Here is a 13,512-nt window from a genome sequence, read left to right on the forward strand (position 1 = left end):
TTAAACGGAAGGCTTTTCGATGCATGGCATGAAATCAATGAGGGTTGCTTATTTTAATCATAATAAAAAGAAGTTTTATCAACATGAATTTGCTGCACGCGACCGTGTTAGTAATATTAACATAAACATATCGTTACAATTTGTCATTCAAACCTACTGAAAATCACTCCCAAGTCCTTGCTTCTTCTGTAGGAACATTTATTAATTAGGAAGTTAGCTTATTTCGGAAGTTCTGTTTTATTATGGTGAAGCGTCTGTAAGTATAACGATGCCATCGTCAAACTAACTAGAACATCTTCATCACCATAAAAAAGGTCAATGTCACAGAAACTAGAGGTCATTTGATGTAATTGCTAAATTGTGAAACGTGACCTACATACCACCGCCATGACGATACCAAACAGTCAGTATCTTAACGTTTTGAAACGTTTACTGGAGACATAAATATGTGTTATTAATTTTAAAACTTGAATATAAAATTAATTTTTGCGTTTTTGATAAATGCCTGTTCTAAAATGATTTTATGCAAAATTTTGATAAATGGAAATTATGCTTTTGGCATCAATTCTTAAAGTTCAGAATTAAATAATTGTTTTTTTTTTATTTCATTTTTATATGTAATGCAATGCATATTATCATTCTATAGCGTCATCGATATTGTCTTAACGAAAGAATGAAGTATTGTTGATCACAATATTCAATGCATATTCTATATAAATCTTTGCCGCATTAATTAAGCAAGCATGTTGAATGGATTATGTGCATACGTGCATGACGTCACACACGCAGAATATATTACAAATGTTAAATGTTTCTTTAAAAGTTTAAAGTGCAATTACAAAAAGTATCAAAAATAAAGATTTGTAAAGTAGAAAGTAGTTCAGATGTACAGCCATGCCATTATCTGGAAATCAAGAGGTACTTTGGGTATTCATGTGGTATTATCTTTAAATTATGAAGTATTTGTCATGTGAATTGGGTTGGTTTGCCAAAATTGATTTGTCAAAACTTAATTCTAGAGCACAGGTTTAATTACCTTAAATCATAGGGTATTCCGAATATGTCTTTGTCATCATGTACAAATAAGGAAATATTCCGAATATACCTTTGACATTATCTGTAAAACGAAAAAGGATACAGATCTTTTACTTATGAAGAACATCCTAGTTCAGGTAACAAGCAGTTATTTACTTCAATAGATAATGTGTGTGTATATTAGGATGTCAAAATATTTTCAAGTAAGTCATTCCAAATTGGCAACAGAGTTTACAATTGCTCATGCGTTATTTGTTATAAATCACTTGTCAATTCATTGGAGACATACACATATTTTGATGAAGAAATAAACCGAAACTTTAAATATTTTCATATCGATTATCTATAAACAGAAAATATAGCATTATTCCATAGAAGGTTTCTGTTGATGACACAACTCTACAGAGAGAGACATCAGCATTAACAATTCTTTATTTATGTTTGATTAACGTTGACGTATTTAAGTGGTTTGCAAAGAATCAACTCATTCAAATAGTGGCACGGTTAAGAATATGAACATGTACTTCACGTTCTTGTACGATTAATTGATATATGATATTAACGAAATTTATTTAATTATAGTGATACTGCTCCTCCTCGTCTAAGCTTTGACATTTCTTTCGATTACTGGTTTTTCTTAGACGCCTCCTATGTTTAAATTTAGGCCCTAAGCATCATTGACAAGTCCTAGAATATCGAAAACTGCATGATGCAGTTTAATTTCTTGTTTGACTCTCTTGTATATCATTTAAATTTGTGTTAAAAGGTTAAATTCACTCATGTGTCTTTTGTACAATTTATACAAATGTGATTTTGATACCTTATATATAAATTATTCATTTTACAAATGTGCCTATCACTTATTGATGATTTCATCTCGCGCCTCCATCTAATAAACGCGTTAAGAAGGAACTTTAAACATCATACCATGAACCCATCATCGGCGAATAATTGCTATCTGCAGCCATGGTGACCATGTGACATTTTGTTACAGGAGTGCTCAGAACTATGGTCGGCAGCTGTGGTGAATACTCTACTTACACTTAATGATCCGCACATTTCCTTCATTTTATTTAAAACATTTTATGAACCTATTTTTGCATGCTACATTTCAGTATATACTTGTTTTTATTTTAAGTTTCTCAAATACTATAAGTTCATGTAGTGATCAGATTTTTAAAATTTTGTCCCTAGTTATTATAATACAATTGTTTATGTTTTTTAAGTTCCTCAAATTCTACAAGTAGTTATTTTGATTTTGATATTTTTAGATATTATAATATATATATAATCTTAATTGAGTTTTCGTTTCAAATGAGATTTTTAAAACTAATCTTTCACGCTTTCATTTTTGCGAGCCTTGGACAATGAAACCTTCCAGGGTATATAATACTAGTGACATATAACCAAAAATTATATATTGGCGAATTCGTTGGATAACAAGCGGGTTAAGTGGTAAACTTGTGTTAGTTACGCAAATTAAGTGGTTATCCGAGTTTTACATTTTCTCGAAGAATTACAAATATATTGTAAGTTTGACTTCTCCTAAAAATAATTCACTAAAAGCTACAAAAGGAGTAGTTATTTATCATAAACAAAACATTGTTGTAATGTGCAATGCTTCTCATACTTTTATTTTAACGTTTTTTCTTTTTAATTGAAAAAAAGTTTCAAAATGTTCAGTGTAAGATATTGGTTTTGTCAATGAATTTATCGAGCAAGTAAAATATTGGTATACAATAAAGACACATAAGGTCACCTTCGATATGAATCTGATGATGTGCTGTAGAACGCTTCTAGGGAAAACTTTAAATGATTGAGCCGAAATACATTTCCCTGTAAGTTCTTGATCTTAACCTGCAAGTATGATACAGATTTATATAAAGAATACCATATTTCACAAATTTAATGATAAAGAGAGAAAATATTGAAAAATGACGAAGGTTTCTTGGTTTTCTCCCCGCAAATTAAGCATTTTGAATTTTAGGAGGAGACATCCCACTCTACATATACCAACCCATTGAGCAATATGTATATTTATGATACTGTTAGATGAGCCTTTCTTTGTTTTCTGATTAAGCTTTGCATCATTGGCACGCTACTTTGAAACCTGCCCTACACGCTTCTGTCTGGCTTCTATCCTAGTAATCTGTGTCTTCATCTACGTCGATGGCTAATATACTAGTCAAAATACATTTTATAACCGGATGAAACCAAATGGTACACAATCGTCATGATTTTCTTGATTTGCGTCACAATTCAATATACATGTTTTTACTTTTATTTGATTTCCGAATATCAAACGAATTATTTGTTGCATATTTGGAATTTCTTTATTCAGAATGTTGAGAGGTTCCGGTTCTCCATACACAAATGTACCTGTCAGTCTTTTTTATTAATCCAATATGAAAGGTTACCGAAGTGATATGACCAATGCTTAAGTGAATAACCACTTCCAAATTTTAATATTTGCTGAGGGCAAAATTGATCTTCGTAATTCACCATCTTGATTTTCCAAAATTGTGTCTCCAGGGCATTATAAAGGAGACAGGTCAGTAACCAACTGCGGTTTTAAATATCGTTCAGTACATACTCTCTCTTTTTACTGAAGTTGTCCTGTCCTGAAAGTGTCATTCATTCCAGTGTCTTTTACAGATTCTGATAGACAGTATATTGCAGAGGTTCAGTTAGCAACGTGTTTCACATTGTCAGTACAATATGATTGATCATATAGCATATCTCTCATACACACAGAAAGTGTGTCTTAGATGATACTGTTCCTTTTGAAGTCTGCTGAGAAGGGTTTCAACCAAGTACCGTATAACCGGTTATTTTCGAGGGAATTATTTTTTCGCTTTTTCACGGTACATGAACGTTATCGCGAAAATGTAATCCGTGAAATAAAGAGACACACGTGTGTAGATGTCCTTTTACATCCAGATCTCGAACATTTTAATTCGGCAAGATAAAGTTCGTTCGCTTTAAATGAATTCGCTGAAATTTTGATTCGTAAGAATTACTTGTTATACGGTATTAATAATTTTCGTTTTATTTTTATAATTCCATAGTTTCGCATAATTTCTTTAACAATGTTTTTAGTTTCAATTTCAACAAAATTTATTGACAAATGTCAAAAGGAATTGGACATCAGGCTTTGCCTATTTAAGTCCTCTCCTTCAGGTGACAACCTGTGGTAAACAAACAAACAGATATCTATATATATATATATACAATTTTGTTAAAGAAAGACATAACAATGTTGGATGTTTGAATTCAGACTTCGAAGCAAGCTCATGGTAATATACTGGTTAAAGAACATACCTATATCTTGTCAGGAACGGGTTATACAATAGGCCATTTTGGTCACCAGTTTAACCCAGATGTCTGAAAGATTGTACCCAAGTTTTGACAGACCAGATACATGTGTAGTTGTAGCGACTATTTTTTTATCTTAATGTGAGCAAGATTCATCAAACGCGACAATGTCTGGTTTATTCAATTTGTTTTACAGTCAAGACCATTAGAAGGTTCCGAAAATATCTTAATGTTCGAGAAGCATTTGTTTTTTCATTGACAATGTTTCGTACTCTAAGCATTTAGATATCTCTTTAACGACATTTCTCACTTAAATAAACGAATAGCATACACATAAAACAGATGCATGGAAGTGATAACAACCTGTCTGTAAGGCTGCAGAGAAAACAGACTGACAAATACTTGTTTAATGAAACCACGTTTGGTTTAATAATTGTGATTTCCAGTTTCAAATTAAAAATTTCAAATCGTTTTCTTTTCAGATTGCCATTTCATATTTTTAAATAAATATCTAAATGTGTTTCATATTTCAATGTGTTGCCATTAAAACTAATTTCTTGTTTGTATTTATGCACTGTTACGTTGTAGACACTAAGTAGTAACAAAATCCTACTCTATTGCAAAATCATTACTTTTGTGGAGTTTGATTTTCGTTGATTTTATGGATATCCTAAATGTATGAATTAATATGTCCACGACCTGTTGAAATAAGTTTAAGGAGATCTATCAAGCTATATACGTCCTCAAAATAGTGGAAAAAACGAAAGTTGAGCGTCATGAAAATTATTATTTTACTTTCTACTATAGAAATGAATTTCCTTGTTCTAAACACTGTACAACACATGGCTGTGTTTGATTTAGTTTAACTAATGGTTTATCTATACCAACGAAAACGATTTCTATAAAATAACTTATCTTAGACATTATTTTATACAGCATACTGACATTATTAGTAAGTAGTTTGTTAGTTCCCAGACTATTTCTGTTAGTAGGTAAATGGAAGGATGAATTTGTGTTACGTTGTACATAATTTTTTCTGATAACACAAAAAGGCATTTTATTTACAAAAGAAAGCAATGGTTAGTTTCTAACGATATATAAGAAAATTGCTTTGATTCGTCATGTTGGTCAGGATTATGTTTTACATTGCAAACCTATCATCAGTTATGTCGTAATTGCACATGATGCGGACTTTTGCTTATGATATAACGTTAACATGACATCTTATATTCTAGTTAGGTTAATCGCATTTATATTTTAGTTTTTTAGTTATAGCTTTAGTTTTATTGTTGTTATGTTTTTTTCAAGTTTGTTTGAAAGTCAACCATTCTAAATATATTCTTTTTTTTTTTGAAAAAAAAAAAATATATAATTTTCTGCAACAAATCATCAGTCTTATTGGTTGAATTGTATATCAAGTATGATTTACCATTGGGAAATTATGTATTCTCGATAGATAAGAACACTGATACCGATTCGTTTGTTTTATGATAATCACTGAAATATATTATCGAATTAATTGTAATCCCATAAACGTCTTAATAGGTTGTGATACAGGTAATGTTATATTATAACGACATTGTATGATTAACCAACAGGCATACTGTCCTGATATTTTATCAGTATGTTTCAGGGATGAAATGACAATGAAAATTTTACAAGATTACAGAGGTTACATTTGTTAAAAAAACTCAAACAACGTGTTCGTCTTCTGTCGTACAAATTACCTAGAATCATAATTTTTGGCTGCCAGGTTTCTGCCATAAAGCCAGACTAAGTTTGCAAAACGAAATAACGTCAACCAATATAGAAGGTCATGGAGATATTTTCGATTTGATTTCATATTTAAAAAAGACAAGGTTGAACAATGTTTTACTTTTACCCAGTATTCCTTGTCTTTGTAATACTGAATTAATCGGGTTTTATTGTAGTATAATACGCTTCAATATTTAGATGCCTAATAGTAGTTTATAGATTTCAGCGTCTTTGGTGTATTTCAGTTCATAATTGACATAAGAATGTTCCTGATAACGTCATTATATTTAAACAATCTTTGAAATAAGATCTATTATCACATATATGATAAGACATCAGAATTATGATATAACATTTTTCTCAGCATGTAACAGAGCCATTTTACAATTTCTTGAAAATAAAACGATACAGATGTTAAAAATAACAAGTGAAGAAGGCCTTACGATTTTGCCGACACCAGAAATACATTAATTGTCGTTTGTCATTTCAGCGATGGGCCAAGGTGCCAGGAGTGATTCGGAAACCTCAGTGTCTGATGTGGATATGGAAGATGTCTCTATGCACTATTACCAAGGCGATGGGATGAGTACGGACGATGTAAGTGATGATTATTCGATGATGAGCATCGGAAGTAGTGATGACAGTGGTAGACTTCGCAGGAAACACCGCCCAAGGTCTCTCAACATTCCGCGTTCTCACAGTGCTACGTCATCAGATGACGAGACTACGGATAGTACTATAAGCACAGACACCGAGAACCGACTAGCTCCTCTAGCCGTAATGAATGAGGCAAGAGTTGCTTTGGCTGCATGTGCATTCGCAGAAGAAATGGAAGACTTCAAAGGAGAGTCTTCTGTGGATGAAATTATGGACAAATATGATTCGGATGTGCCGGATGATTTGAAATCACATATGAGCCCATCGCCCCCAAGAAGTCCGAGTTGGAGGGCAGGTATTGAGAGTCCACCATTTTCGCCAAAACGGAGGGACTCTTATCCTGGTAAAAAACGTCCCTCGTCTCCGGTGTCTCCAAAAGACAGTCGCTTGCAATTTACATACGATGTGTCTCCCCCTGTTCGCCAGCTTTCGGTTGAAGAGTTGTACGCTGAGGCACATGCCCTCGGTGAGGCGGGGTATGCCGTAATGCCAGTCGTGCAAAAGCCTTCACCGATATCACCAGAGGAACTAGCTGATGATATGATTACAACTATGGGTGAACCTTTCCTTCTTAAAATGCCCGAAAGCAAACCGTGTCATAATCTCCATGAACTTGACACTAGTCATATAGACCTCCCCGATACCGCTGTAGCTATTGACCTCGCCACATATGCCGCTACTATCGCGAGTAACACTGCCAATCTAACACAAATGACTGTGTCTCCCACTAACTTACAAGTTTTACCCGTTCATGAGCACGATCAGATTTCTCCGGACTCGCAGGATACTGAAAGTACAGAAAGCGCATCACCGATTTCTCCCAGTTATTATGAAAATGGGTCTGATGATTTGGAAGACGTTGAACTAGCAGATCCATCTTCAAAAGCAATAGATTATCAGGGTTCTAAACGCCAAAAGGTGCGGCCACCGTCAACCGACTGGTCTCCTGTGATCGATTTGTCTCCAATTTTAGACGTGTCGCCATCGATCGAAGAAGCAGAGAGAGTCGATATGTTTGAAAAACAGGAAGAAGAGCGACGCAGGAGAGAATCACAAGAAGAAGATGATGATGACGATGATGAAGATTATGATAGTTATTTTCAGCCTCTCGAGGATGACGACGAAAAAATATCTTATTATGGTTTAAAGAGGTATGATAGGGTAGAAAATATATGTCAACTATTACAAAGCAATGGCCCTAACTTAAGTGATGATCTGACCAGTTCTGTGGAGGCAGCTTGTATGACAGTGGACGACAGTGGTCTGGTCAATGATATCACAGGGCATCCTTTCACCTGTGCAACACTAGCTTCAAAGTCGGTGACTAAGGACGTGATATTGAAAAGTCAGGCTTGTAGTTCAGAGGTGCAAACAACTTCATCTAGTAATCAACCTAAAGTAAGTCTAGTTCAGAGTAGGGTTAATTCGTTTGAACAACCCGAAAAGGGTGCTTCCTGTTCTGGTTCAACTTGTTCGTCAGCTGCAAAACCGAGTGAACCTGGGGAAAAGCCCCCTAAGCCTCCTATTCGACCGCGGAGGAAGTTACCAGAGCCTACCGCAGAAATGATAGCTGCACATACGAAAAAACACTCCAAATCATCGGGCAAACATCACGCTAGTGTACAATCATCGGGCGGCGCTTCTGCCTCTTCCAGTTCCTATGTAAAACTCATTCCACAATCGAGTGATATTCCACAGCGACCGGATGTTAGAACTAGTGACACGAATAATAACAACAATAACAACAATAATAATAACAGCAATATAAATGTAGTGCAAGGCGTTGATTTGGATGATAAACGGAAAAAGGCCAAGGACATGAAAGCAAAGCCAAATCCACTTCTGATACGCCACATTGAGTCGGAGGAACAGAGTATGTCTCCCCAGTATAAGGTTCTTGACTCACCTCCGAGTCCGGAGTCCCGCTCCTCACTGAAAAGGGACTACTCCGACAGCACTTCTGTGTCTCCCTCCTCTTCCCCTGACCGGGAGGTGTATCCCTTCCCATCACCCGTCACCCCTCCCGATTCTGACTCTTCCCCACCCAAGCCTCATTCTCCCTCCTCACCGGGTACAGACTTTGATGAGGATAGCACGTACGAAAAACCCACTCCATCTAAACGTTTGCCACACCTCAATAAGACCTTTGAGGAGAAATCTTTGGCCGAGTCCAAGGTCAAGGACAAAATCAAGAAATTCGAGCAGGTAAAATGGTTCCCTCTTACAATCATTTACTGCTGACTTAACTTCTTGCCATTCTTTGTGTTTCATATATTTGAATGATTATTGTAACTGTAGTGAACCATATCAGATTGAAATGATTTGTCCTTTGAAAGTATAACATTAGCCTTTTGGTCGAGAAGTTTAGATATTATTCATACTCTGTGGTGAGGATTAGTTAAACACAAACTCCGGTATAAATGTTGAAGATTGAGTAAAAATATTATATTGATTTTCATATATGTAATTATGTTATGACTGTTGTTAAAATCGGCCATCAGATATGAATAATTGAACGCTTTAATGGAAATCAAGCCATAATATGTGTCTAACTACTCAACCTATCGAATTCGTATTCTTTTATAAATGCATATGTAGTAAATTTATTACGAATTATACACCTTGTTCGCGATGCAATGTTAATGCCACTTAACAGATATTAGTTATACTTCAATGTCATACATGCATACTGTGTTATACAAAATGGAGAATAAGACAGTAGGCTAAGCCTGGAACAGTATTCTCATTTCGTTACAAGCCAAGCGGTATATGACGACTTTGTCAAAAATATGGGACTCTGCTTTGTTCAATAGATGAAAAAATTGACGCTACGATGTGGTTAATGTGAATTCATGGCAATATCATTTAGGCATAAATGATACAAAAACGTGTGTTGTTCTACCATGCTATCACAGCGATGTTAGTAACCTAGTATCATATCTTTGGAGTTAATATGGGCATTTACGTACTTAATAATTAAACCCAATTATTAATTAATTGGGTCTTAAATTTGTGAAATGATGATAAGTTTCGTATGAGTGTTTTCTCTATTTTTTTTTTTTTTTTTTTTTCGTGAAGAGATGAATAAGTTTGTTTGTCACTTTGTTGGAAAATCGATTTTGAATTGTATATGTTTATATATATGTTTTCACATAAAACATATTTTCATGAAATTTTGTGCTATTTGTCATACTAACACTACGGCAACACAGCTAGATATGGTGTTTGTGGATTGGATACTGGGATTGGATCCATCTGTGAATACAATGGATATATACCGGACAAGATTCACTATCTCACAATAATGCTTCGGTTGACACTGATGCATCTCTTCCCAGTTATCAGTATGAATGTTTCGTAAATAATTTTCTATATGCACATATTTATGATTTATAGGTGTCTCAGGAAACAAAGAAGACAAGAAGAAAATTACCTCCGATTCCTACTGGTGATGAATCCTCAAGTAGTTCAAAACAGAAAAGTCAAACTTCATCTTCCCGGAAACATCACACCCATGTTAGATCTGAAAATCGGCGGAAGCGTACCGGTTATGGCACACCATCGTCAACTAGCGATGAATCAATGAATGAAGATGATTTCGAAGTTGCTATGTGGACTAATCATCACCATAAAAGTCACACTAGAATGAACGACCTGGATAAGCCAGCATCGATGGATAAGCGAAACGGTAACTACATACCTGCCGGTGATCCATCAAAAGACAAGCCTATGAAGGCAGTGAAAGCAAATATACCTCTTGATAAAGATGTCCTGATGGGGGCAGTTGGCGTCTCTGAAAGGAATGACCAAAGGAGTAAGGATAGAGAAGAGACTGATGAAATGATAGATTCAATGATAAACATATACGGTGTCCCTATAACACAAGCAATGAAGTCGCTCAAGAAGAGACTACAGGACGAGCTCAGAAAAGCAACTGAGGGAAGAAGAAGACGAATTGAAGAGTTTGAAGAAATACGGGCTCTTCAACTGCAAATAGGAGAACTTAAGCTCAGCTCAGAATATGCCAAATCTCAATTAAAGAGATCTATGCAGCAAAGGTCTAATAAAAATGTTCTAGGCCAAAACGGCAAAAAGCGCGGTACTTCACCTTTGCAATCTGCGCGTTCTTCGCCCCAAGTTCTACCCAGACGTTCACGACACAAGCGTCAGACGTCAGATCCGATGATATCTAAGTTTTCGCCCATTAAAGAGGATAAAGATGTTGAATCAGATTTCCAATCTAAAGGAAAGTCGGCTTCCTCGGAGCAAACACATATGAAGTATATTACAGATGATAGCTCGCAATCAGGTTTAAGTGACAATGAAAGTATACGTTCTGAACCCGTTTCAAATGCACGTTACAAGAAAATAAAACCTTCAGCTTATGCAAAAATGTTTTTCAATGCCTCTTACGATGAGTCAAAAGGACCGGAAGGAGAACAGTCTACACTACCTGGTACAAAATCAAAGAGTCGCTCCGAATCCCACATACCACAAAAGGTGAAAAAGGCAACTCGATCTCCGTCATGTTTTGGAGTCGACGAGGAAATAAAAGTGCGTGAAGATAGAAAACAAGAATTGCAAAATGAAATCGAGAAGAGAAAGAAGCAACTCGAAGAAACATCTCGTCTTCAGGCAGAGTTGTTAAATTTGACGCGTACTTCTGGCCACGCTATGGCCCACAGTTATGACGATCTGCCACGAACGGCAGGATACAACTACCCTGCCACACGACCTATTCCAACAGGCATTATAAAACCGCTTGAAGACGACGAAGAAAACGAGTTCCACTATCCGAGCAGACGTCTTGATGATGACAAAGGGTCATGGGATAATTTCCAGCAGCAGGCAAATTACAGTTCCACCGAATATTTAGCTCATAAGCAAGAAACTTCGCGTAGAAGTCGCGTTGAAGAAATGCATTCTGCGTATTCTAGTCCTTTTCTTTATAGTGGTAATATTGATGACCCTCATGCTTTTAAACCCACGATCCAACAATCTGATTTCTTCCGCAAGTCTGATCCCGTCAGAGACCCAGTCATGTCTAGCAGCGTCACGTTACCAGAGCTTCATTCTGCCAGGACTGTCGACATTGAATATCAAACAAAAGATACCTTTTCTGACACTGAAGCAAGTCCACCAAGTGATCCTACTCCCGCCATGCCTTTGCTTGATGACGTCAAAGCCAGGTCACGTAAGATTATTCACGACATCGGTGCCGGAAGTAGACCCGTTTCTGCTGAATTCAACTTTACTGGAGGCGTTGATGGTTAGTTTGTCTATTGATTTCAAGGGAAACAGTAATATCTAGTCTTAAAGTTTTGAGACGACGAATTTTGTTGTAGAATGAAATGTGAAAACAGCATAATAAATGAAAAGAATGAAGATTTGTACTTCTACTTTTATGATTGTTATATGATTTAATGTTGTATATTGCAGACCTCATGAATGCAATCTATAGGGCAGAAAGTGACAATAGTGTAGATGCTGACGAACCGATCATGAAGCATATGATGGAAGGCGGTGTCACGATTCTGAAGCAACTTGAAAGGAAAAAACCGGTAGGGTTTGTTCAACATGGTCAATTTGCACTCATAAGAGCATGCGACTGTTCCTATCATGTCATCTTACCTGTTGTTATTATTTGCTATATTAAGATCTCCAAACATTTTTGCGTTACAGTTGAAGCCTTCGCAGCCGAAGAAATATGATTTCCCAACCAAGCGGATCTTACTTACTAGGGATCCAAAAGACAGATCCATCAAAGGTAGGCTTCCATATATACATAGCATTTTTCTGTGTGTAGAATTGAAATCGGCGACAACTGCTTTCAAGTCTTTCGTTAGCTTGCTTGGATGATGTGTTAATTGGAATGAGGACATTAGGCGCATATGAAGTGAGACCGATATACTTAAGATATCTGATAAGCTTGTTTATAAAGTTATTTTTGGTAAGAAAACCCTTGTTTGTTGTTACCGATAGCAAGATGGACGTGTAAGATAGGGACACTTTCTCTGTATGTGTTTGAGGTATTGATTATTAGCCTCGTCTCTGTTGAACACCGAGATACGTTGCCAGTATTTGCGGAACATGGCACTTGCAAGTAGGACCGATTATATAATTTGCCAGTTAGATGTTGGTATATTGCTTCTAAGGGAAGCCTGCTGCCAGATAAGATATATTTAACAGCTTAATCCACAGCCAGTCTCATGTAGAAAGAGTATGTTTTGGACGTGAAGCAGTACTAGCGTGTAAACATCGATTGTTACCATGTCAACGACATTTGTCAGCTGAGAATACCAGGTTGTTCTTTGATCACTGACATCTGGTCGGAAAAATAACAACAAAAATGTTATTGAAACATTGGTTTGTTACAACATTGTGCAATCTTAATTGTCTGTATAAGTGCGAGAAACACCAACTACTTTCATGGATACATCCTCTTGACAAAAAATGACGCTGTAGCAGAAGAAAGCAGTCTTGATGTGTTAAGACATGTCAATATAAATCTTAGACACGGTTATGAAATATTTGAGGTTAAAGCGACCAAACATTGAATCTGCTCGTTTAATCTCTGCCATACTAATTCATATGTTTGAAAGGGACATGTGACATAAAAGTTTTATCTGTTTGTATATACCCGTTTTAATCAATTATAAATTACATAAATAAGGACTGTACAAAAACTTAAAACAGACATGTCGAGTCAAAATTCGATGAAACTAGGTCAAAATATAAACAAAAGCAAGA

The 13,512-nt window shown here is 35.8% G+C and overlaps 1 protein-coding gene across 1 annotated transcript in view; it reads left to right on the forward strand.

The window, feature by feature from the left end:
* Positions 1-13,512, forward strand: part of LOC132559931 (uncharacterized) — a 68,525-nt gene that overhangs the window by 45,222 nt on the left and 9,791 nt on the right. The window contains exons 5-8 of the mRNA XM_060224566.1: positions 6,596-8,967; positions 10,159-12,031; positions 12,202-12,323; positions 12,445-12,529. Of these exons, the coding sequence (XP_060080549.1) occupies positions 6,596-8,967; positions 10,159-12,031; positions 12,202-12,323; positions 12,445-12,529 (4,452 nt within the window). The remainder of the gene's footprint in view (positions 1-6,595; positions 8,968-10,158; positions 12,032-12,201; positions 12,324-12,444; positions 12,530-13,512) is intronic.

This window comes from Ylistrum balloti, unplaced genomic scaffold (genome assembly GCF_031769215.1).
Source record: "Ylistrum balloti isolate Yb309-2 unplaced genomic scaffold, AGI_CSIRO_Ybal_v1 Utg371000, whole genome shotgun sequence".
Taxonomy (NCBI): Eukaryota; Metazoa; Mollusca; class Bivalvia; order Pectinida; family Pectinidae; genus Ylistrum; species Ylistrum balloti.